The sequence below is a fragment of the Ochotona princeps genome, chromosome 4 (assembly GCF_030435755.1).
Source record: "Ochotona princeps isolate mOchPri1 chromosome 4, mOchPri1.hap1, whole genome shotgun sequence".
NCBI lineage: Eukaryota > Metazoa > Chordata > Mammalia > Lagomorpha > Ochotonidae > Ochotona > Ochotona princeps.
Genome location: NC_080835.1, coordinates 85,380,133 through 85,405,279, shown reverse-complemented (window position 1 = coordinate 85,405,279; position 25,147 = coordinate 85,380,133). Strand labels below are relative to the sequence as shown.

At 39.4% G+C, this 25,147-nt stretch overlaps 1 protein-coding gene and 1 non-coding gene across 14 annotated transcripts in view; both read left to right on the top strand.

Annotated features, from left to right (window-relative positions):
* YAP1 (Yes1 associated transcriptional regulator) overlaps positions 1–25,147 on the top strand; it is a 125,367-nt gene that overhangs the window by 74,664 nt on the left and 25,556 nt on the right. For 4 of the 13 annotated variants that reach the window (XM_058663985.1, XM_058663981.1, XM_058663989.1 and 1 more), the window contains 2 exons: positions 5,313–5,432; positions 23,707–23,900. In XM_058663985.1, the coding sequence (XP_058519968.1) occupies positions 5,313–5,432; positions 23,707–23,900 (314 nt within the window). The remainder of the gene's footprint in view (positions 1–5,312; positions 5,433–23,706; positions 23,901–25,147) is intronic. The other 9 variants (XM_058663983.1, XM_058663988.1, XM_058663986.1 and 6 more) reach the window with 3 other exon arrangements.
* Positions 20,532–20,656, top strand: LOC118759635 (small nucleolar RNA ACA64). The gene has a single exon (XR_004996321.2). It is a non-coding gene; the product is annotated as a small nucleolar RNA ACA64 (small nucleolar RNA).

The following is a 25,147-nucleotide window of genomic DNA, read 5'->3' as shown; positions in this document are numbered from 1 at the left end:
CCAGATTGTCACATGTTGGAACTTGCAGCACATTCAAATGTCAGGTTAAAGGTCCTGTCCTCAATGGTTCCTTCTTGGTCTGTATTTCTAAGACAACTCAACTGTTTCCAACATTCATGCTTTTTTTTTTTTTACTGTACTTATCATTAGCTATTACTGTACTATTAACTTCATTTATTGCTGTATCACCAGGCCTAACAAGAGTGTCTGAATATAGTAGGTACTGAGTAAATATTTACTGAATGAAATAATTTGCTGTACTCCTGTGTCTTTCGTTTCAGTGGTGCCAAATAATAGAGATTATATAGAACTTAGGTAGAAAGACAGCATTTTGTTCTATAAGCAAAGTATTTAAATTTCATTGTTACTGCTTTGATTTCATCTAATATTTATTTTTACTCTAAATAGTAGCCTTTAATTATACTGGACAATAGAATAAAAAATGTATAATTACATGTTAGGAAATTCAGTCTAGTCTGAGAGAAGACACATATAATGAAATAACACTGTATGATAAATGTTGTGATGTGGGATAAATAAAATATTTAGTCAATGTAAAACTCATTTGCATTTAAAGGTAAGGACTTACCAACTAAAAATGATTTGAAGGAGAGTGGCCAGTAATAATGGGTTGTGTCAGTTCTTCAACACCAGACACCTGCTGCTCGTTTCCATCAGGGCATGACAGGACAAATGAGAGATTCTGATTTACTTCTCTGTAATACAAGCTTGGGCTATCCAGGACTGGGCCAGGCTGAATCCAGGAGCTGCAGGACTCCCTCGTGACTGACAGGGACCCAAGCACTTGAGCCCATCAGCTGATGCTCCAACGGTACACATTAACTGGAGACTGAGGGCCTGGTGCAAGAGAGTAGTGGTTAAAGTCCTTGCCTTGCATGCGCCGGGATCCCATATGGGCGCCGGTTCCCATCCAGCTCCCTGTTTGTGGCCTGGGAAAGCAGTCAAGGACGGCCCAAGGCCATGGGACCCTGCACCCATGTGGGAGACCTGGAAGAGCTCCTGGCTCCTGGCTTCGGATCGGCTCAGCTCCAGCTGTTACAGCCGCTTGGGGAGTGAACCATTGGATGGAAGATCTTCCTCTCTGTCTCTCCTCCTCTCTGTATATCTGACTGTCCAATAAAAATAAATCTTTTTATAAAAAAAAAAAAAAACAAGAGGCTGGAATCAGGAGTTAAGATAGGATTTGAACCCACATACTGCAATATGGTATGCAAATGATGTGTTCACTGCCTCACTCCCCCACCAGTCAGACTTGCTGGTGTGGTGCTTACACCAACATGACCAGGATCATCTGAGGATTCTCGGGCCTAACTGCTTACTTGCTGAGTCACAAACTACAGGAGTGAGGCTTGGCCACATGTATGCATTTTGATGCCTATGAAAGCATGAGGGCCGCTGTCTTAGATCATCTTACATACATGACATATTGCCACTTAGGTTAATTTTGTTTTATGGGAGCCAGTATTGTGGCACAGCTGGCTAGGCTGTTGCTGATTGCACCATCATCCTGTCTGAGCACCCTTTTGAATGCTGAGTGCTCTGTTTGTGAACCAGCTCCCTGCACAGTGCTGGAGGTTAGCCCATGTCTCGCCCAGGTCATGGACTTCCAGGTTCCTAGTTTTGACCTGATCTGACCCCTGCTGTTGCAGCCCTTTGGAGGGTCAGCCAATCAATGCACAATCTCTTTCTGGCTCACACTAAATCCTTTGAAATGTATGCAGTTGTTTATTTAAAGATGTTTGTTTGTAATTGAAAGGCAAAGTTAGAGGAAAGACCGAGATCTTCCATCTCATGAGTCACTTCACAAATGGCTGCTGAGCTATCTGAGGCCAGGAGCCCGAAGCTTATTCCAGGTCTCCCATGTGGGCACAGCAACCCCAAGCACTTCATCCCTCTCCTGCTTCCCCGGGCCACAAGCAGGGAGCTGGATGGAAAGTAGAGCAGCCAGGACACAAACCTGCATCCATTTGGGATGCTGGTGCTTGGAAGTGAAGGATTAGCCAATTGATCCTTTGTGCTAGGCCCAGAAATTGACTAATTTTTAAGTGAAATTAATAAAGATTAAAACATAGTTGTAAAATGAGTAAAGTTACTATTTGGAGGATTTAAGTTCTAGAAACATTAGTATAAATGTTGGGGGTGCATATTTATATCATTATATCTTTGGGAAGTAGCAGATGTTTTGTTTTATGAATAAAATAATTTAGATAATGATTAGCCTGTAAATTGGATTACAGGCTAATCCTCCTCCTGCAATGCTGGCATCCCATATGGGCATAGTTTCTTATCCTGGCTGCTCCATTTAATATCCAGCTTTTGGCTTATTGCCTGGGAAAGCAGTAAAGAATGACATAAAGCATTGGGACCCTGTACCCACGTGGGAGACCCAAAGGAAGCTCCTGGCTCCTGTCTTCTAGCTTTGAATCCTGTTAGGATTGGCTGTTGGGGCTATTTGGGGAATGAGCCAGCAGATGAAAGAACTTTCTGTGTTTTCTACTGTCTGTGAATCTGATCTGTGTTTCCAAGAAAAATAAATAGATCTTTGGGGAAAAAAAAAATTGAACCACTATGTGATGGTGATAATGGAATTAGAAGCAGTAATGGGGGCACTACTACTGTCACTGCCACATGGGTTGTACATTGTATTATCTCAAGTGGTCAGAGAAATGGATGAGGGTGGTGGACTGTTTTGGTAGCCAACATTAAGGATATGCACTACTAAACTCTAGTATATCACTACAACATGATCTGTAAGACTAGTGCCAAGAAAAAAATGTTATAGACCTGTATAGTATGTCATGGATATGCACATAATGTAATAAGTGAATATAAAAGCCTAAGATAAACAGCATGACACCAAGAGTAGGCATGGTGACCTTTTTACAGAAGACAGTGGCGTAGAGGGAGGTAAGTCTGTTAATAAGGAAAGACACTCTGCAGCTGGACAGATCAGAAGGAACTGTCGGTGGGATGGAGTGAGTAGAGCATATTGGCAAGGTTGGTTTGCATCCAAGGTAATAACTAAGTTGAGGTAGAGAATGATGCTGCTTTAAATAAGCAAATGAATAAAGTGTAATGCAGAGTCCATATGCTCATGCAAGTTTGAGACTAATGAGGTCTTTTGGGATTGTTGACTTGGGGCTCCCAAAGGCATGGCTAGGCATCCAATGATGCCTGCTTTTCATACCTCACTATGTGTAGTCAGTATCTTAGGAGCTTAGAACATGTGAAGCAGTTAAATTGATTTTTTAAAAAATTTATTTATTAATTCCATTGTATTATGTGACACAGTTTATAGGTACTGGGATTTCCCCCACCCCTCCCCAAACCCTCCCCCCATGGTGGATTCCTCCACCTTGTTGCATTAACTTGATTTTCAAAAGCAATTTGCAATTGAACTGTGTTAACAGTTAAAGGTAATAGCAAACCACTAATACTCAATTTGTAGAGTGTTTTCCTAGTGGGAAATAGAGCCCATGGGACATTGAAATTAGCAAGGACAGTTGATTTATATTTGTCCAGCAGTTTTGTTTCCCATTTACCTGATTCAGTGCCGTATTTAGATTAATGTAGTATAGTTCCACATCCTTGCTCTTATGAAATCTAGGTGTGTAGAAACCTTCAGTAACATTTCCTAAGGACTTTGCCTCCTCGTAGTAGACCTTTGAAAGTATAGTACCACATTGCTCTGTTCCTCATATTAATGAAGCTGGCCTACAATTAGGCATTGGATCCTGAGGGCCAGGTGAGTGGTCAGTTTAACCAAAGTCACCTATTCAACTACATACGTGAGACTGTCTTGAACTACCTATGTAAAGAGAAGGAACTTGTTCCATTTTTACACAGGAGAAATACTTAGCCTTTTATGTTGAATGTGGAGAATGAATGAAAGTTCAGTTTTAAGGAACAGTGGTGAGGAATCTGGCTGTTTGGGTTTGAGTATCATTTCTGACACTTAACTGGTTTCATGATTCTGTATTACACTTAGTCACTCTGTACCTAAAAACCTCATTAGAATAAGTATTAGTATAATCATAATGTTTGCTGTTGGAATTTATGAAGTTAATGTATAGAATGTGTTTAGAATAGTATCTGACACATGATGACCACTTATTTCATGTTAGTCCTAGCAGGAAATATTTTTGGCATATGGTTGAGTAGTAACACAAGGGACTTCTCCACTCTGCTAACACTTTTTTTTCTTTCTTAAAGATTATTTATTTGAGGGCAGATTTACAGAGAGAAAGAAAGGCGCAGAGAGAGATCTTCCATTCACTGGTTTACTTCCAAATGGCTACACCAGCAATGGCTGAGCTGATCTGAAACTGAGAGCCAGGAGCTTCCTCCAAATCTCCCATGTGGGTGCAGGGGCAAAGGGGCTTACGCCATCCTCCACTGCTTTCCCAATGCTAAAGCAGGGAGCTGGGTTGGAAGTGAGCAGCCAGAGGGTCCATTGCGGTGGCTCAGTGACTAAAATCCTCGCCTTGCATGTGCTGTGATCCCATATGCTGCCAGCTGCTCCAGTTCCCACCCAGCTCCCTGTTTATGGCCTGGGAAAAGCAGCAGAGGACAGCCCAAAGCCTTGGGATCCTGCATACACGTGGGAGACCCTGAAGAGGCTCTTGGCTCTTGGTTCATCCGTATTCATTGCAGCCACTTGGAAAGTGAACCAGCTGATGGAAGATCTTTGTTTCCTCCTCTCTGTATATCTGCCTTTCCAATAAAATTAAATCTTTTTTTAAAAATGGAGTTTAGAAAAAAGTTCTCAGTCTTTAGTTTTCTGTTACGCTTTTCTTGGTATAAGTTGGTCACATACATAGTGGAAACACATCTAGCTTGGCAGTTTTAGCTGAAGTGTGCTTTATATTAAGTTGAATGCTTATGTTACTTTAGAGGTTTGGAAAATATTTGCATGCTCTACTTGGTAATGAACCTTGAAGTCCCTCTAAGCAAGAAAAGTGTCACAAAACTGATAGGATTGAGACAAATGCTTATGACTTGTATTAACAGCAATAATTACTTGGGTCATGAGGATTTTTTTTAAAATTGCCTTTTTTTTCCAACTGTGTCTGACAATTTTATTATTTTGGTGGTTTCGTTTAGTAGAGGAAAATTGGCTGTGTAGATATGCGTTTTTTTTCCTGAGCAGAGACTTCAATCTGTTGCAATGAAGTGTGTGTGTGTGTGTGTCAGAATGAGCTTTCTGTTTATTAACACCCTTTCCCCTTTTTTCTAGGTTCTCCAGATTAAAACAAAACAAAAAAACATGATTTTGTTTTTCTGTGTTATAGGTCCTCTTCCTGATGGATGGGAACAAGCCATGACTCAGGATGGAGAAATTTACTATATAAACCATAAAAACAAGACCACCTCTTGGCTAGACCCAAGGCTTGACCCTCGTTTTGGTAAAGGTTCAACTCAAAACTCTCTTAGATATTTTTTTATTAGTGCTTTGTGGGTGTGTGAATTTAGAAAAGCATACTTAAGTAAAATTGCATTGTTTTATACTGCTAAAAAAAAATGGCTGTCCACCTAACTTTTCTTACCGCGGTTTTCCTACCTCTCATTTTAAGCTTGAAACATTTAAGTCTAAGTCAGCTTTTTAGCCTCGGTATTTTGTGTTGGAGTGGGGAACTGTCATGGTAGCCAGCTAACAATCCACTGCTTTTCACGTTTTGGGGCAGGCATCTTATTCAGAACTATCATTCTAGCTGTAACAGTATTCAGACTGTCAGACACATCAAAAACCTGCAAACACAGCATTTGTCAGTGGCCTGATATTTACTTATCCTTAACTTTTCAAAGTGTTGAGTGCTTTTCCATGCCTGGGTGCTGTTTCCCATCCTAAGTTAGGGAAACCTACCAGCCTAGAAACGTTCCAGGGTGCTTTTCTTTGCTTTTTATGGAGGAAGCAAAAAGAGAACCAGATTCTCCTCTAAACTATGTAAGTAAATCACCGTTTTCCTCTTGAGCTTCTTCCCCTCCCAAATGTATACATTTTGATAAGGATGTGAGTTCTTCAGTCTGTTTTTAAATACATTTTGACTGTTTTCAGTTTCTTCAGTAGGGTTTCTGAGATATTTTTCCAAAGCCATGGAAAATGAATCTAAAAAGGAGCAGATAATTGTGGTTTTGAAGCTTTCGTCTTGGACTAGATGCAGCTAAATGAAAACAATGTGCAGATCACTGAGTAGGTCAGACTGAGGGGATGCGGAACCTTTGAAGCTTAACAGGGGTTGACCTAACAACAACTGTGGGGCCCTTACGGGAAAGAGGACTTAACTCTATGAGTGCCATCAAAACACAGTTCTGAAGAGAAAAGGGGAAAAAAAAACTATCTGGAGTTGGTTGGGCAGAATAACTTCCCTGTCAGAAGCATTACAACTAACTCTTCTATGTCTTATGTGTGCCTTAAACAAACAAAACAGTGAGTGTTCAGGTTTGATTCAAGCTTACTGGTTAGCTTTGCAGGCGGATTGAACTCCCTATTCAAAGTGAAGTCAAAGCTGGGGTCAGGGCAGGCACTCGTTGTGACAGATACCAGATTTGGCTTAAATGCCAGCCTTTTGAGCCTCAGTACCTGTTACCATGTTAGAAAAAGTCATATGGCATGTTAATAATGAGCAACTTCGATTCTGTTTAATACTTGAATAAGCCTTTGTGGTTGAAACAGGAAACCAAGTTAGGTTAAAATTTAATTAAAATTCATTATTTGTATGGACTAGAATAACACCAAATGTTCAATGAATTGAATTCAGCTTGTTCACATTTTTGGAAATATTAAAGAATGGTCCTGTGGCTCACCCTCCCACTTCCACCCTGCAACCTATGTTTATGAAAGATGATGATTGACTCCTAACCAACTGCAAAGGGCGGAAAAATAAAACAAAGCTGCTTTTTTAAAGAAAGAAATATTTTCGGTTAAACAGTGAAATAAAAACAATTTTGCTGCGAGTTTAAGTATTACACAGCTTGGTCTTTTGTTTTACGGATAAGAAGCTATTAAGAAAAAAATATTTGTCTTGATATCCAACATAGATGTACCTAAGCAGACAACTAGATATGCCAAAGAAAGTTTTCTAAAATTCTCCCATTACATTTAGTATCCCTTTTAGGGCCCACTGTGTATGTGTATTCCAGACAGGCTTGACAGCATGCCAAAGCTTTTTATTTCATAGCCCGACTTTTAATCTGTTCCAGACCTTTTCAGTCAGGGAGCTCAAGTGTAACTGAAGCCGGGGACAGGAAAGAAAAAATATGTGCGTTTCTGTGATCTAGAGTGACAGCAAATAGAGACAAGCTGTTAGCTGAGGATTCAAAGTTTTCCTTTAAATTTAAAGTTCTATACAATGGATTATATTTTTAACTCTGCCAAAGAAACATTAACTGCCTTCTTATTTCTGGCCTTTCGAGCCGTGCAGACAGAAGTTGATGGTGTGATTGTGAAATTTGCTTTCCTGTGTTTTCTGAGTGCATTAAGTATTGATGAGTTCTCAGCCGAATCCAGTAGACTTATCTTAGAATGGAAGGCTCACTACCATGTAAACTTACTGACCTCCTTTAAACATGCTTTTATGTTTCTATTCTGTATCAGATTCTTTCATTTAGAATATTAAAGTATAAGTCCTTTATACTGTAATGCATTATGTAATCTTAGGAAATTAAATAGTAATTTGTTGTGAATTGGTTCTTGTGGATCTGATTTCTTGTTGATGTAAGAAACAATGTTTCTTTGATATATTGGTCATTTTCAACAAATCATGAACTGATATCAATAGGATGTACCAATATTTATGGAAATCGAAAAGGGTTTTTTGGTCATTAAAAAAAATTATTTTTTTTACAGACCATTAAATTATTTCAGGAAAATAAAGTAAATAAAAAACCCAGGAGATTCTTTTTTCCTGGAGATTATGTACTGGTATATACAAAGAGACTCATCTTTAAATAGTGCACTAAACATGGAGCAGTTACTTGTTTTATGTAGTGTAGTACTATTTCTAGTAGGAGACTTAATGAAAACAATGGAATTGGAATAATTCCTGTTTGGAGTGCAAAAAAGATCTCCAAAACACCAAAAATGTACTTAGCCTTCTATACAGTGTTATTGTTCCTATTTACATGAAAAGATGTTTTTAACTAATGTAAGTAATCTATGGTTTCGGATATCAGTACTGATGGTGCTACTGATATTAAAAGTATTTGGTGTAGAGAAGATATTGGAAGCCAGAGATTTGTGGGAAAAAATTACACCTTCGAGATTTTTTTTTAAGATTAATTTTTTTTTTTTTTGAAAGTCAGACATACAGAGAGGGAGATAGAGAGGAAGATTTTCCGTCTGTTAATTCACTCCCCAAGTGACTGCAACAGCCAGAGCTGTGCCAATCTGCAGCCAGGAGCCCAGAACTTCTGGGTCTCCCATGTGGGTTCAGGGTTCCAAGGCTTTGGCCCATCCTCTATTATTTTCCCAGGCCACAAGCAGAGAGCTGGATGGGAAGCGGGGGCCTCTGGGATTAGAACCAGTTCCCATATGGGATTCCAGCGCATGCAAGGTGAGGACATTATCTGCTGGGCTACTGTGCCAGAACCATTTTTTAAGATCATTTCGAGAGAGAGAGACAGATACCTTCTCAATCACTGGTTCACTCACATGAGTACAGGGTCAGACTGGAGCTAGGAGCTTCCTCTGGGTCTTTCTTGTGAGTGACAGAGACCCAAGCACTTGTGCTATATTCCACTGCTTTTCCCAGGCTGTTAATCAGATAGCTGAATTGGAGGTGTAGCAACCAGGACACAAACTTGTGCTCATGAGATTCAGGCAGCATTGCATGCTGTGCCACAGCCCGGGCCCCAACATTGGAGTCTTTAAAACAAGAACAAAGCAGAATAACTTTTAGTTCCTAACTAAAATTCTGTGCATAGAAATGTCAAATGCAGTTAACAGCAAGATGTTGATTTTCATCTTACACATACTCACATAGCTCATATAAACTACATTGGAAATGTCAAAATAATAAGTGAAATCTGAAATATTAAATTAAGCTAAAAATTGTTCAGCACTTTTTGACATTAAATATTTTTTTTTTTTGTATGAAAATGTGCCTAGTGAGCAATTACTCATGTGTCCTAAACACGTGGGGGAAAGGATGCTAAAGGCAATAGGAACTAATTATGGACCTTCATTTATGGAGTGTTGGATAAAAAGAATTTCAACATCTAATTATTCAAATTTTATTGAAGCAAATTTCTTGATGCATACGTTAAAAAGTAGGTTATTTTTCTTGCCAATTCTTTTGAATCTTTTGTGGTGAATTATTAACAGAGTCATTCTCAAAATTTGTCCTGCAAATAAAATTTTTTTCATGATGCCTCTAATTGGCATTTCCTCCTGCCAGGAGTAGGGGTGCAACTTTTCTGAGCACTGCAGTAGCTCCAGCTTTCCTAACCAGTTACTGCAAGTCCCCAAACCACCAACAGAGATTTCAGAAAGTCCTAGGAGAGGTAGCAACCATTTCTCCAAGTCTGAAGAACTTGGAGATCTAAGGGAATCTTAATCTGTTTTAGGCTATATAGGTATACATAATTAAGTAGGAAGATCAAAATCTTCACTTGTTATTTTGAAACCTGGAATTTGTAGAAAATTTAGACCGCATGCTATTCTTTCAAAATCACATCTACCTAATAAACTCAGTGTTGCAGTACAGTGGCTTAAGCTGCATCTGTGGTATTGGCATCCCATGGTGGAGCACTGCTGGGAATCCTGGCTTGCTCTGCTTCCAGTCCATTTCCAGCTAATGTGCCTGAGAAAACAGCTGAAGGTGGCACAGGTTTTTGGGCGCCTGCCACCCACAAGGGAGAACCAGATGGAGTTGAGTCTCCCGGCTTCTGCCTGGCCCAGCCCTAGCCATTGCAGTTACTTGGAGGGTGAACCAGCGTCTGGAAGAATTCTTATTTCTGCCTCTTCCTCTCAAATTAAAAAGTTTTCAATTAAAAGTCAGAACATACAGCATACTTATATGCAAGTTTTAGAGCAACAAAAACATGCTTTATACATTCATATCCTGTACTGTGACTCGTCTTGAGGTAATTACCCAAAGGTAATAGTAAGATTTCTGACTGGAGCTGGCTTTGAAGCCTTCTAGTTCAGTTGTCTGTACAATTCTGCCTTGTCTTTGTTTTTGAGATTATCTGTCAGGCTTTTCCTTACCGTAGTATAAGACAGTCCACTGTATGTAAGAAACGTTTTGATGACCAGAAAGTTTGTGATCCTTTATTGCGCAAAAACTTGTTTGCTTTCACCTGTGAGACTGCAGCTCTAATCCCAACAGTCCCTGCCCCCCACTCCCTTCTGTGTCTTACTATGTTTTTTCATGTGTTAAGAATTCTGTTTTTAACTAACGTCACTTACCTCCTCTGAATACATTTTTACTAGTGCCTCTTTAAATGTGATAATGATAGAGTGTTTTATATGAACATTGTATTATGAGATAAGCAGTTGTGGCATTGCTGTGACTTGGTATTTTCTATGCCGTTCAAAAATTTTTTCTCAAATCTACAGTTGTGACTAACATGTCTTCCACGTGATGGTTATGTAATGAATTCAGTTGAATCAAGTTGTGATTTAGATTTTTAAAAAAGTATACTTAAGTGGGAATTGAGACACAATATAACCAGCTGGTTCAGAAAGATAGCTAGCTTTCTCTTCTTTTTAGATTTTTATTTGTTTTTTTTAAAGAAAGATTTACAGAGAGAAGGAAAGATCTTCCATGCACTGCTTCACAAATGGCTGCCATAGCTGTAGCTGAGCCGATCTGAAGCCAGGAGCCTGGGGCCTGTTCCGGTTCTCCCATGCGGGTGCAGGGTCCCCAAAGCTTCAGGCCATCATTGACTGCTTTCCCAGGCGGCAAGCAGGGAGCTGGAATGGAAGTGGAGCAGCTAGCACATGAACCAGTTCTCATGTGCGATCTTAGCGCATGCAAGGCGAAGGCCTTCGCCTGTAGGCTACTGCACCAGGCACTGCTAACTTTCTCTTGATTTTCCTCTTCTGTAAAATGTGATTAGATGAGACTGTACTCTTGGAAGTATTTCTAGTCTTTAGAATACAGTATACTAGGTTATGGGGTTTTCAGTGCTTTGAACCATTGCTTAAGGTCATTGCTCAATTAATGAATATATTGAGGTCTCAGTGGCACTTTTGAACTGTTGCTGTGCTGTAGAAGTTTAGATCTTGGTTCTCTGATCACAGTTGGGAGTTACTTTTGAAGAGGAGACAAGGGAAGCTCACGCTTTAATCTAAAGATAAGCCTTATCACATGATAAGTATGCCCAGGCAAACAATAGATGAGGGACGGGAAGTCCTGGGTGGAATAGTTAAGGTTTGTCTGAACTCTCAAAGTCTTTGATTTGTAGAGTTTCAACATGCTTGTGTTTGCAGAGTTCAACTTAACTGCCTTGAAGTTAGTGCGTTATTGGTTTACTTTGTTTCTAGAATTTAGAACTCCCATGAATTGACCATGATTGAAATTTTGATGCAGCAGATCAGAAGCCTGGTTCCAGGCCAAGTGCCTGATGAGCCTGATGTCAGGCATACTAGAGATTGTTACCAGTTGTTTCTTCTGCATTTTTTGACTTAACAAGCAAACTTTTTTAAATGAAAATTTTGACATATAAAATTATGGAATCAATACCAAACTGCGTAAACACTTCAGCTTTATCATTTTATTCATTTTCAAAATTTATACTGAATTTAGTAGGATAGTGCCAAAATAGTTTACTGATGATGGTAGGCAGTCTCACCAAAGTAAGTGGACATACATCAGAGTAGCTAAATTAAAACGTAATATTTGACAACTAGTTCAGTGTTCTAAATAGTTATTGTATAGCGAAGTATTTTTATCTCTGCTTATGTAATTATTTCCACAGGATTTTTAGAATTAAAAGCTTAAAAGTCCCCAATTAAAAAAAAAACACTGATTTTTAGAAGAGAACCGTATTTCAAATTGAGTTGGTGTAAACAGCAAGTATCTTATGAAGTAAATTGGAGAAGAGGAGCCACCCAATGTTGCTTGCCACCATTTGTACCAACCCAGGGATTCAGAGTCAAGAAAAAGATACTGACAGTTCCTAAGAAGTCAGATTTCTATTTAAGTAAATTAGATTGATTCAGGAGAGTGATCGAGGTTTTTTGGTTTTCATTCTGTGGTCTGTGGTGCTAGTTGCGGGGATGATTTTAGAGCTCATCCTGGATTTGCTTTGACTTAGAGAGTCTGCTGTGCATTACTAAGAGAATAAATTCATCACTGAACAAATGTTTGCAAGTCAGTTATATGCCAGGTACTGTACTAGGTAGAGTGTGGGGGGTGAAGCATTGGTGCAAGCAACCTACTAAATAATCATTATGAAATTCATTCAGTACCATGAAAGGTAATCAACAACCAAGTGTTATGAAATGAAATATATGGGATGTAGGGAACTAGCTTGTGTCTGGGCTGCTGAGGAAGGATTTTTTTGAAGAACAGGATAACTGTATGCGTCTTTTCTAAATTATAAATTTCCCTGATGTAATGAGTGATGTATGTACTCATTGATAGAATTTAATGAAACAGATTTATTTTTAAAATTTAACTGTCCTCTTTGGAGCAGGAATATCCTCATCTACATTTTATATCCAAGGTAGGTTGTAAATTTTTTCATACTAGGAGGGTTGTGCTCTGGGAATAGAGTGCTTTCTTCTTTATTAACCTCACCTCATTTAGCAACTTCATGTCCTGCCCCAGACTGCTTCATGAGGTGATAAGAAAATGTTCTGTTAGATTGTTTTGAAAATTCCATCAGCAATTACAGTGTTTGGAAAAAAAAATCATTAGGTTAAATTTTTATGCCATTCTTTTAATTTTTTTTATTTTCCTTTTCATATTGTTTACGTAGTTGAGAGGAATGTATGCCCATGTGGGACTCTGATTAGGGTAGAGAGGAGGGTCAGGTATGGAGGAAGGTGGATGGGACAAGTGTTCTTTTTTTCCCTCCTGTGTCTGCAGGGGAAGAGGGAAAGGGGGGCCACTTCTTACTGCCAAATTACATCAGCACCCAGGGATGGGGGATGGTCTTTTGATGTCCTAGAGACCCAGATGTGGGGAAGAGTGTTCCGAGGATGTCACTTGAGTGATTTTGATAGTTCTGAGAAGTTGTTGGTTTCCTTGCTCCAGGGTTGAGAAAATCTTTCCAAGGTCTATTGGTTGGACAGAGTCTGCCTTAGTGTGTCCACAGATCCAGGAATATGCTGCTAGCTTGGCCAGCAGACTTGTTCAACCTGCTCTGCTTTTCACCCTCTGAGGTAATTGACATCCCCTGCTGACCTAGAGGAGCGGGCAGTCATGTCCCCGGTGCGCCTCTGCTCCTGTTTTCCACTTAGACCAGTCTTTTGATACATGTTAAAGGAGCTAGAAACTCAATTGTTCTAAATATTTATATTGGCTATCTTTTATTTTAAGGCTTATTTATTTATTTTTTAAAGATTTATTTATTTTTATTGCTAAGTCAGATGTACAGAGAGGAGAGACAGAGAGGAAGATCTTCCGTCCAATGATTCACTCCCCAAGTGAGCTGCAACGGCCGGTGCTGCGCTGATCCAAAACCGGGAACCTGGAACCTCCTCCCGGTCTCCCATGCGGGTGCAGGGTCCCAAGGCTTTGGGCCGTCCTCGACTGTTTTCCCAGGCCACAAGCAGGGAGCTGGATGGGAAGTGGAACTGCTAAGGCTTATTTATTTTTAATGGAAAAGCAGATATACCGAGAGAGAAGGACAGACAGAGAGAAAGATCTTCCTTCCACTGTTCCCTCCACAAGTGGACACAATGGCTGAAGCTGAGCTTATCTGAAGCCAGGAGCTTCTCGCAGGTTTCCCATGCAGGTACAGGGTCCCAAGACTTTGGACCATGCTCTGCTGTTTTTCCAGGCCACAAGCAGGGAGCTGGGTGGGAAGTCGAGTAGCCGGGACGTGAACCAGCGCCCATATGGGATCCCAGTGCAAACAAGGTAATGACTTTAGCTGCGAGGCTACCGCCCTGGGCCCTTAAGTATTTTTTTGAGAAGCTAAACAGATGAATACTTAAACCCAGTTTTGTAGCAGAGAACTTGGACATTGATTTTTGGGGAGAGAGACTCCCTTTTTAATATAAGACATGGAGTAAGTTCTTACCAATAAAAAAGGAACAGAAAAACCAAAACCACAGTAACATATACCATTTTTCTATTATTAGGATGGCCAAATTAAGAAAAGGACAGTAACAGTTGTTGAATAGAATGTGTAAAAATTGGAACCCCCATACATTCCTGGAGGGATTGAAAAATGATGCAACCACTTTGCAGATTAGTTTGTAATAACTTAGAAAGTTAACCACAAATGTTCATATGACCCAGCAGTTGCATTTATATACACACAGACATATACATGATTGAATTAGAAATATGTCTATACAAAGTTCCGTACTGGAATGTTAAAGCAATATTCTTGTTTAATTAATTTATTTAAATGTATTTATTCAAAACTGGAGTTACAGAGATCTTCCCTCAGCTGGCTTACTCTTTTGGCTGCAGTGGCCTGAGCCAGACCAGAGCCACAAGCTTCATCCTGGTCTCCCATATGTGTGGCAGGAACCCAGGCATTTGGGCCATTTTCTGTTTCCTAAGTACATTAGCAGGGAACTGGAAAGGGAGTGGAACAGTTAGTTCTCATATGGGTGCCAATTGGGCTGCTGGTGTCATATACAGTGGCTTAATCAGTTACACCATAATGCAAAGTCCATCGTATATGAATGGACTAACAATGGTAAATACTTCCAAGGAGATAGTATTTTATAATGCAAAAAAGCTCAGTGCTGATAAATACTACTGCATGAATGGATATTGAGCACATTATATTGAGTGAAAGAAGTAGGTCACACAAGACTACATATTACTGGATTGCATTTGTATGAAATGTCCAGAAGACTAGAGGTTCCCATGAACAGATCAGGAAAGAGGTGAAGGGGGTATTAGGAGAGGAAGGTGAGTAGGGAGGGTGGGTCATTAGTAATGAACTACTGATAAAGGTTTTATTTGAGGCACTTCATCTTCATCTCCCCTATGGGGGGCAGGGATCCAAGTACTGGGGCCATTTATTCCCTGCTTGCCTTTCCTGAAAACAGCAGCTGGGACTCACCAGCAGTCTGATGTGGCCCTAGCCTGCCCCTCTGTGCTGCATTAACCAGCCTCTACAGCACATTTTTATAGGTCGTTCAATAGAAGTTAGTGGTGAATGTTGTAACTTTTTAAGAACAACAGATAGGGTCTGGCACCGTGGCTCAGTAGCCAAAGCCTCACTTGCACATGCCAGGATTCCATATGGTGCTGGTTTGTTTCAGTTATTGCATTATCTGTCCAGTTCCCTGCTCATAGGCTGGGAAGGCACTGGAGGATGACCCAAAGCCTTAGAACCTTACACCGCCATGGGAGTCCCAGAAGAATCTCCTGGCTCCTGGTTTTGGCTCAGTTCTGGATCTTGCAGCTAGTTGGGGAGTGAATCAGTGGATAGAAGGTCTTTCTCTCTGTCTCTCCTTCTCTTTGTAAATCTGCCTTTGTAATAAAAACTGAACAACAGGTAGAAAAAGCAGTCTTTTTCTTTTTCAGCCAAGTCTGTAATTTTGTAATCTTGAGTGTACTTTGATATGAGGAAAACTTAGATGTTGCTTCCGAATGTCATGAATACATTAATACAGTCATTGCTAATATCTAAATATCTAGTGTTTCAGAAACTGTTAATGGGAAATAAGTATGTTTAAGAATTTCTAATTTATATTTATTGAAGTTATTAGAATTGAATTAACCCATTGTTTTTGACTGTATGTCAAATACAGTAATAATAGTTCAAAGTTCTGAGGTTACAGATGACCTAAATCTAAAACTTGACTGAAATTTGCAAGTTCAGATGTTTGGACTCAAATGAGATGTGTGGTGATAATCCTGTTTCTTTTCGTTTAAAGAAGGTAGTTTCATATTTTTCAGTATTTGCCTTGGTTTGTTACTATAAAGACATTGAGACGGATTTGTTGATTAAAAGTTGAAACAGTGAGTGTTTCACAGTCCAGAAAACATAGACCTTGAATTTAAAAATAAAGACTAATTTAAGTTCTATTGACATAGAGCTTCCCCTCAATGCCCCAGTACTTTACCTTTTAGAAATTTGATTAGGACTGGAAAACATTAGAATTTCGGATTTTGGAAGAAGTTGATAATGCTGTTCTTTTCTGGCTGCCCTGCCCTCTTTCCCAAGGAAACAAGGCTTGTTTGTTTCTTGCCTGCCTGTGAGGTCTCTGGTGTACCCCATGTGGGTGCAGTGCTCTGTGTTTGTTGAAATGCTTGCTATACTCCCAGGCTAAAGAACAGGATGCTTCTGGAGAGGAAGCAGTCCCCACGTCAGTAGATAAACAGGGATGTTTGAATGGGTCATTTAACTGAGCTGTTCATGAGGAACCCTCCTCACCCTGCTACTATCCTTATCTAAGAATAGTGAAGTAAACGTAACCAAAAGTGTACATTTGTGGTGCATATTTTTGCAAATTCTTGTTGCGTTCTTTGGACTGGTTTTCCTCCATCGTCTTATACCCTAACATTTCCCAGTCTGTGATTTGGAATAGTCAGATAAACAGATTGAATAAGACCTTACCAGCCAATTCATTTAGCGATCAAGCAATGGCTGTTGTTAAAAATTACTGTCTATGGTATCAGGGAAGCTGATGCAAAACAAAGGTTATTTATTGTTTATTTTCATGCATTTTTTTCTGTTGCTAATTCATTTTTACTCGGGATATATAATATAAATCTGTAGATGTTATAAGTATTAAATTTGATATTAGGATTAATGCTGTACAACATATGAAGCCTTAGCATAAAGCACATCCAAGTGCCAGCCCTGGGCCTGGTTCCTCTGCTTCTGATCTGGCTTCTGGTTCATATGCCTGGGGCCAATGATGACCCTCATACTTGAGTTTCTAGGCCTTAGCAGTTATGGGCATTTGGGAAGTAAACCATCAGCAGATAGTAAATTCCTTCTGCCCTCAGCATACTCTGCCACCCCCGACCCCCCGCAAGCCCTATACTACACCTTCCCTCACCTTTCCTGTCCTTAAGTAAATAAATACACACATGTTTAATGTGTTTGCTTACATTTATATTACAATACATGTTTAATGCATTGATAAAATAATATGGAAAGCGTAATTTTTCTAATTTTAGAGATAAAATATTTAAGGTGTGTGACTGTAGAATCTGTTTTGAAATTAGTAAAATGTGCTGAAGTTAAATGGTTATTTGTATCTATTTGATAGGCAAAGAAAGATCTTCTGTCTACTGATTGGCTCCTCAAATGCCCATAACAGCTAGGGATGAATAAAGCCAGAGCCAGGAGCTTGAAATTCCCAGTTGGATCCCTCATGTATGACAGATCCAAGCACTTGAGCCATCACCACCTGCCTCCAAGAATATGTTAGTGGGGAGCCAAATGGAGGGTAGAAAACCCTAATAAGTTGACTTGTCCACTGTCAAAAACACCTTTTACCTAGGTAATTGTGACCAACCAACTTTTCCCACTTAGATCTTATAGAAAAGAAGATATATATTTGTGAATTAGAAGAAGAATACCTAAAAACAATGAATGAGGTGATAAGATGGGAGCAGGAATAGGTATATATTGAAATGACCAGAGCACAGAATGATTATAAGAGGGTGTTAAGATTTATTTATTTGTTTTTATTGAAAGTCAAATTTACAGAAAGACAGAAAGATCTTCCAACCGCTGGTTTGCTTCCCAAGTGGTCACAACGGCCGAAGCTGAGCCAGCCCGAAGCCAGGAGCCTCTTCCAGGTCTCCTACGTGGGTGCAGGGTCCCAAGGCTTTGGGCCATCCTCTGCTGCTTTCCCAGGGCACAAGCAGGGAGCTGGATGGGAAGTGGAGCAGCTGGCACATGAACCCTTGCCTGTATGGGATCCTGGGGCATACAAGGCCAGGACTTTAACCACGAGGTTACTGCGCAGTCCCAAGAGGGTATTCTTAAGGTTTAGAAAGAACCACTCTGCAGAAGGGAGGAGACAGACATTTATGGAGCAACTATTCTCACAGTTTCCACAATGACTCCCAGAAAGGAAATATGTCCCTCAGAGCTGAAGAAACCAACAATTTTTAAAATGTTATTTTTACTTTCTTCTTGAGAGGGAGGAGAGTGAGAGATCCCATGTGCTCTTTCACTCCCCAGCTGCCCACAATGTCCAGGATTGAGACAGGCCAGAGCCAGGAGTCAAGAACGTGAGCCGGGTCTTCCACATGGCACGTCCGAGGAGACCCAATATCGAGTCACTGCCTCCTGCTTCTTCACAAGGTGCTCACTGGCAGGAAGCTGGAGTAGGGAGCAGAGCTGCTGCTGGATGCAGGAAGTAGGTGTTCTGGTCAGCATCTTCACTGATAAGGCAGATGCCTACCCACCTTGGAACCCACCCATGAACATTTGTATTGGTGACAAATGTAATTTTATTAAATGGGATCGCTGATACGTGAATCTTAGCTGAAAAAAAAAAAAAGATGTTTTTCCTTTAATCCTGTAACTGAAATTGTAAACCAGCATAATTATGAAAGGTTTAATTTTTTTATTCCTCAAAGATATTTCAAGTTTTTGTAAACAACTAAATGCTTTGATTTGTGTCATGTAAGAGGTTAATAAGGTTTTAAACAAGATGGAGCAGTAAATCCTAGCTTGATATCCCTCTGTGTTTTTGTTGACAAAATATAAAAGGTAATCTGAAATACACACATAATAATTTTGAAAGATCTGCTTATATCAGAAAATAAAACGTAGGGCAGTGAGAGTAGCGTGAAAGGCCTGAGTAGCCCATGCCATTCAGTTCCTGAGGGTATCAGGGGCTGAAAATGTTAAGAATTAGCAAAGAAATGCAGAAAGATAAATTTTAAGAAGTCTGATGATGAAAGCTATATATTCAGCTGCCTTGACTCTGGCCTGTTAAAACATTTTAAAGAGTATCCACGTGTCAAATCATGTAGAAGTCACAAATTTTTCAAGACTCTAGTATTATACAGATTATGTCCTTTTAACCATAATTAAATCTACAGTAAAGATTATTGAGATAACCATAACTTTAAAAAAAATTTGGGGGGAAGGCAGATAGTACGGAGAGAAGGAGAGAAAGAGGAGCTTCCATTTGCTGGTTCATTACCAAAATGGCCACAGTGGCTAGAGCTGAACTGATGCAGAGCCAGGAGCCACTAGCTTCTTTCTGGGTGCAGGGTCCCACGGAGTTAGAAGTGAATGGAAGAATACCTAATACTCCATTGTTTTCCCAGGCAATAAGCAGGGAGCTAGCTGGATGGAAGTAGAGCAGCCAGGAATTGAATTGGAGCCCACATGGGAGTCCAGTGCTGCAAATGGGTGCTTTGCTTGCTATACCACCCTGCCAGTCCTGTGGTAAACATTGTTTTTTTTAAAAGTGGTGTTAGAACTGGTAGATAATCAATACAAAAAAAAAAAAAAGATTGGATTGAATTGCAAAGCACAACTGAACTACATAGTTTTCAATTTAAAAATGGGTGAATTCCTGTGACAACTATAGTAAGGAATATATAATTCAGATTTCAAAAGAAAGATTAGAAGGTTTGAGTACTTGCAAAACAAACGCGTGGTGGTCACTGTGGCACAGCCACGGCCTGGGATGCTTGCCTTGCGTATCCGTGTACCATCTGAGTCCTGGTTACTCCTTTACTAGTTCAGTTTCCTGCTAATGAATCCTGGAAGGCAGTGAAAGATGGCTTAAGTGCTTGGTCTTTATTTAGCAGCCATGTAGGAGACCCACTTCAAGTTCTAGGGCTTTACCTGGCCTCCCTCTGGATGTCTTGGTTATTTGAGCACTGAGCCAGGGGGTAGAAGATTCTCTTTCTTTGTTGATGCCCCTTCTACCAACCCTGCCTTTCAAGTAGATGACAAAGGATTTTTTTTTAAAGCAAAAATATCAAAACATAAAGCATGGAATGGACTGGTGTTGTGGCCTACAATGCTGGCATCTTGTTTCTGAGCCAGAACAAGAATACCTGTGAGTCTTGGCCGCTGTGCTTCTGATCTGGCTAGCTGCTGATACACTCTAATACTTGATCCCTTGGTATTCACGTGGAAGACCTGCGTGGGGTTCAGGCTCATGGCTTCAGCCTGGCTGGTCCTCAACTGAGGAGTGAACCAGCAGATTGGAAGGTTGCTTTCTCTGTTGTGCCCTCTTCCTCTAACCTGACCTTTCAAATGAATAAATAATTTTTTAAAATGGGGATAAGCAAAGTAAAAGGACAGATGAGAAATTGTGGGAAATCATTAGAAAGTTTGTTTCTAGTATATAGATCGTGTGGAAAAGAAATGGTAAAAACAGTAACCTTACAGAAAGTTACTAACAGGTCAGTAAGTAATTAAAATGACCCCTTAATGGCGCTGGTTGAAAATCGCCCTGGCTTTGGCCGTAGCCGTGGGTGAGATTCAGCGCCTAGAGCCACCAGGAGCCTCAGCTCATCTCCCACTGCCTGTGTGGAAAGGTGAGACCCAGGCCCCGACAGGTGAAAAAATGAGATAAAATGATCCTTTGAAGTACAAAACTTGTTTGAATTTTCTTGTAATAAAGACAGCAAAAATCACACTGAGATACTTTGAGATGGGCCAGCTTTGGAGAAATGAAGACTCTTTCATTATTGATGAACATTGAGCAAAGTACAGCCCGTGACAGAAAAAGATTCAGCAGTATTTAGCAGATTTACTTACACTTTTAACTGTTTAATGAAGTAAACCCCCATTTAGGAATCTTTCACAAAGATAAAGTAGCAACATATAAAATATATGTGAGCTTATTTCTGTGCAGTACTTTTTCCTTAGACTTATTTTTAAGGGAGAATAATAGTGAAACTATAGTAGGAAATTGTTCAGTGGAATACAATTCAGCTATTTCAGAAAATTGGGGGAGAGGGATCCTTTGTACTGGTGTAATATCAAGTTTATATTCCTCACAGAATAAAAGCAAAATAGAAGGAAGTATTTGTAATATGCTATTATATATCTAAGTAAGATACATATATTTGGTTTTACTCAGATTTTTTTTAAGGAGAATAAATCCAAAACTTAGTAATAGTTGGTTATCTGTTGGGATGTGAAATAAGACACTGAAATTCAAAAACAGTAACAAAATGAAAGTGGGAACAAATAATAGAAATAAATTAATTGATAATGTTGTTATCCTATGTTAGTATCTTCTTGAGCAAATCAATAGATATTACTGAGGTAAAACATTCTGAGAAATACTGGTCTGTTTTCTTTCTAATAATGGCCTTTTTTTCCTTAGATAGGATAGCTTCATAGAAAAGCTAGGCAACCTAAGCGGAAATTGTTAGTCTTCTTGTGACATTTTATATCTTAAGTAGTTTTCTCTTTTTTGAGGTTTATTTGTTTATTTGCGAAGTACAATTAGAGAGAATCTTCCATTCATTGGTTTACACTTCTAATGGCCGTAATATCCAGAGCTGGGCCAGTCCGAAGCCAGGAGCTTCTTCCCAATCTCCCACAGGTGCAGGGACCCGAACTATTTCCCCTGACACATTAACAGGGAGCTGGATTGGAGGAGGAGCAGCTGGTATGAGGGGTCAACACCACAGGGGGCAGCAACTTTGTACCAGGCATTGAGGATATTTACATGGTAGAATGCTGCCTCTCTGCTTCTGTGGCAGTGTAAGGGAGGGTACGAATGTATAAACAAATTAGAATCTGATAAGAAATGACTACATATTGTAGAAAAGTTCCGACACACTTAAAGAAGCAGTCTTGCTGTGTGTGATAAATCCTGGGAAAGCATGTGTTGTGTGGTCTGGAAGAGGTGACAAATTACAACTATTCTGCCGTATTCTACTGTGACACAATAGGGGATATGAAAAATTCTGTGCCTGGAATGCAAAGAAATTACAAGATCTGTCGGTGTGTGTTAAGATCTTTATTGCAAGGTTTATGATCTTATGTGGTAAAAAGGTTATATTGGCCTCTGGAGTGTTGGGGAATATTCCTTTGTTATCTGAAAGAGGTAATGTGTGATTGATCTTCTTCTCTTGAATGTTGGTAAACCCATTTGGGCCTGGAGTTATCTTTGACCAGAGTATATTAAATATTTAGTAGAAATGTTGATTCAGAATTGAAGCAGCTGAATGTGTGTCTGGAAAGCTACATTTTCATTCTTACCAGTTTTATATGAAACTGTATTCTGTTGAATGAGGTTAATTCAGTTTGATCCATTCCAAATCAGTGGCAGAAATTCACTGGTGTAAAAACACAGTTTGTGGGCCAGGCTCAGTAGCCTAGTGGCTGAAGTCCTCACCTTGTATATGCTAGGATCCTATGTGCATGCTGGTTCATAGTCTGGCTGCTCCACTTCCCATCCAGCTCCCTGCTTGTGGCCTGGGAAGGCATTAGAGGATGGTCCAAAGCCTTGGGACCCTGCACCTGTGTGGGAGACCCAGAAGAAGCTTCTGGCTCCTGGCTTAGGGTTGGCTAAGTTTTGGCTGTTACATCCACTTGGAGAGAGAACCAGCAGATGGAAGATCTTTCTCTCTGTCCTCTGTAAATCTGACTTTTCAATAAAAATTAAATAAATCTTAGAAAAAGAAAAAAAAACTGTAACCTATTTGGGTGTATGCTGGGAAACACAAGTATGTGGTGACTACAGCTCTCCTGTATCCAGGTGCTTGTGGGCCAATTTGCCGTGAGCATATACTAGATATTTACTTAGCTATATTGGGGACGTATACAGGGTTACTTCAAATTTCATGTAACGTGGGGTACCAGAACAAAACTTAACTTTTCATTCCATTTTGCACAAACTTTTTGATTTAACCCTAAATAGAAATACATTAAGGAGCACTTTGATGGATTTTAATTACACAGAATGCTTTGTTTCAGTTGCTTTTGTAATGGATTTTACATTAGGTTTATATGTATATATTTATGGTAGATATATTTTCATCACCCAAGCTTAAGACATTTTAAGAATTTCTTTATAGCTAACATCTTCAGTCACCCAATTTCCCAGCTCTGAGGCCAACTTACTAGCTGCTTTTTGCTAGTCTTCAGTTCATACTATACTCAGTATATATTTCCTATCTCCTATTATTTTGCGTTTTGTATTCTATACTTTGCTTGTAACAATGCAGAAGTAATTCAGTATGGTTGTGAAAATAGAATTAAATGACAAATTGTTTTGTTATAAAAAATTTTAAGCCTTGCATAGTATTCTGCACTTAATCTTAGCCAAAAGGCCAAGAAGCGATTTTGCCTAGATTTTAATTGATGTTTTTCATAAGCTTTCTGAAGAGCTCTTTGATGCATGGATTTTAGGATTTTTGAACCAAATTAACTTTTCATTCCAAATAATTGCATGTTGAGATACCTTGTCTGTCTTTTCTCTTATAATTGTTTTGTATCTTATAACAGCAGTGATAACAACAATATTAAGTAATCATTATGGATTTTGAGAAACCACTACCTTGAGTATCCCCAGTTGCTTTTGAATAGTGAAGCCATCGTTTTCTACTCCTTTGCTGGTTTTTGGATAACACATGTCCTGTTTCATTGCAGCCATGAACCAGAGAATCAGTCAGAGTGCCCCAGTGAAGCAGCCACCACCCCTTGCTCCCCAGAGCCCACAAGGGGGTGTCCTGGGTAGTGGCAGTTCCAACCAGCAGCAGCAGATGAGGCTGCAGCAATTGCAGATGGAGAAAGAGAGACTGCGACTGAAACAGCAAGAATTGCTCCGGCAGGTGAGGCCACAGGTTAGAAAACCAGCCTTCCACTTTTTTGGATTTGTTTTCCTATATGAACTCAAGTGGATTTGATTTTACTGCTTGTTAGTCACAAGGAGTGTTGTCTCTGTAAAATCAGAGCAATGCAAGAGCGAATTCTGTTCAGCTGTATCATCTTCGTTTCTGGACTGGTCTGAGATCACGTTGGATGTATCTGGTAAACCATATCATACAGAGCTGGCCATATCATACACTGCAGTTGAACAGAAATCTAAGGAAATAAAGGTGCTTCCACAAATGTGTGAGGAATTAGACTTTATTTCTGAGAATTTGAATAAAGGGGTAACTATGGAATATCACTTGGAAAAAGCACTTTTGTTTCAAGTGATGTGTTTTTCAAGGACAAGGGCTTACACGGTAAACCAACATTCTATTTCTTGAGTAACATACCTGTTTCAGTATTGCTGAATCTAAGGACTTTTATTTCAAATGTAATGACATTATTCCTAAGTATGGAAGAGTCAAATTTCCCTTCACATTAATTTTTTTCTTTTTATCTGGTAAGAGTAAGATCAAACAGCAAATACTTTGAAACCCTTTCTGTCAGTTTCCTTTCAGATCTATTGGTCTTCATGTTCGGTAAGGAAAAATTGTGTCAAATTATGTCAAATTAGTTTTTACTTTGTTTTAGAGTGAATAGATACTGTTTGAATTGGGGTATGACCTTAAACAGTGTGGATATTTTAAAATTTTCACTACAGTATTTCACAAAGTTCATGGAAAATGAAATGAAAAGATAATTTTGTTGCCAAAGTTGAAATTCGTATGCAATTAGTATATACATATATTCATAGAAATGCATATTATGAAAAACTGTATGGATTTCAAGATATTGTGCCACAATAAACTTGGTTTTTAATTCTGTGATCTGTGGACTTACTAAAGCACCCCCATATAAAAAGTATTTTAGGTAAAGGAAAAATGGTACAGTAATGAAAGTGTACAAAAGGTAAGTACATTGGAAGTGAAATATTTTTTCCAGTTTTCTCATTTGAGTTTAAATAACAGATTCCTGGATTTTAATCTTTTTCCCAATGACACTGTACTTACAAACATAAAATACACGTATTTGTACAATTCTCCCCTCACAAATCAAGCATGCCTCATGTAGACAGTGTAGAGTTAGCACATTCTGCATTTCTGCTACCAGGTTAATACACCTTTTTTAATGGTCGGTATTTTAAAGCTGTGACTCGAGTGTCCATGATATGTATGAA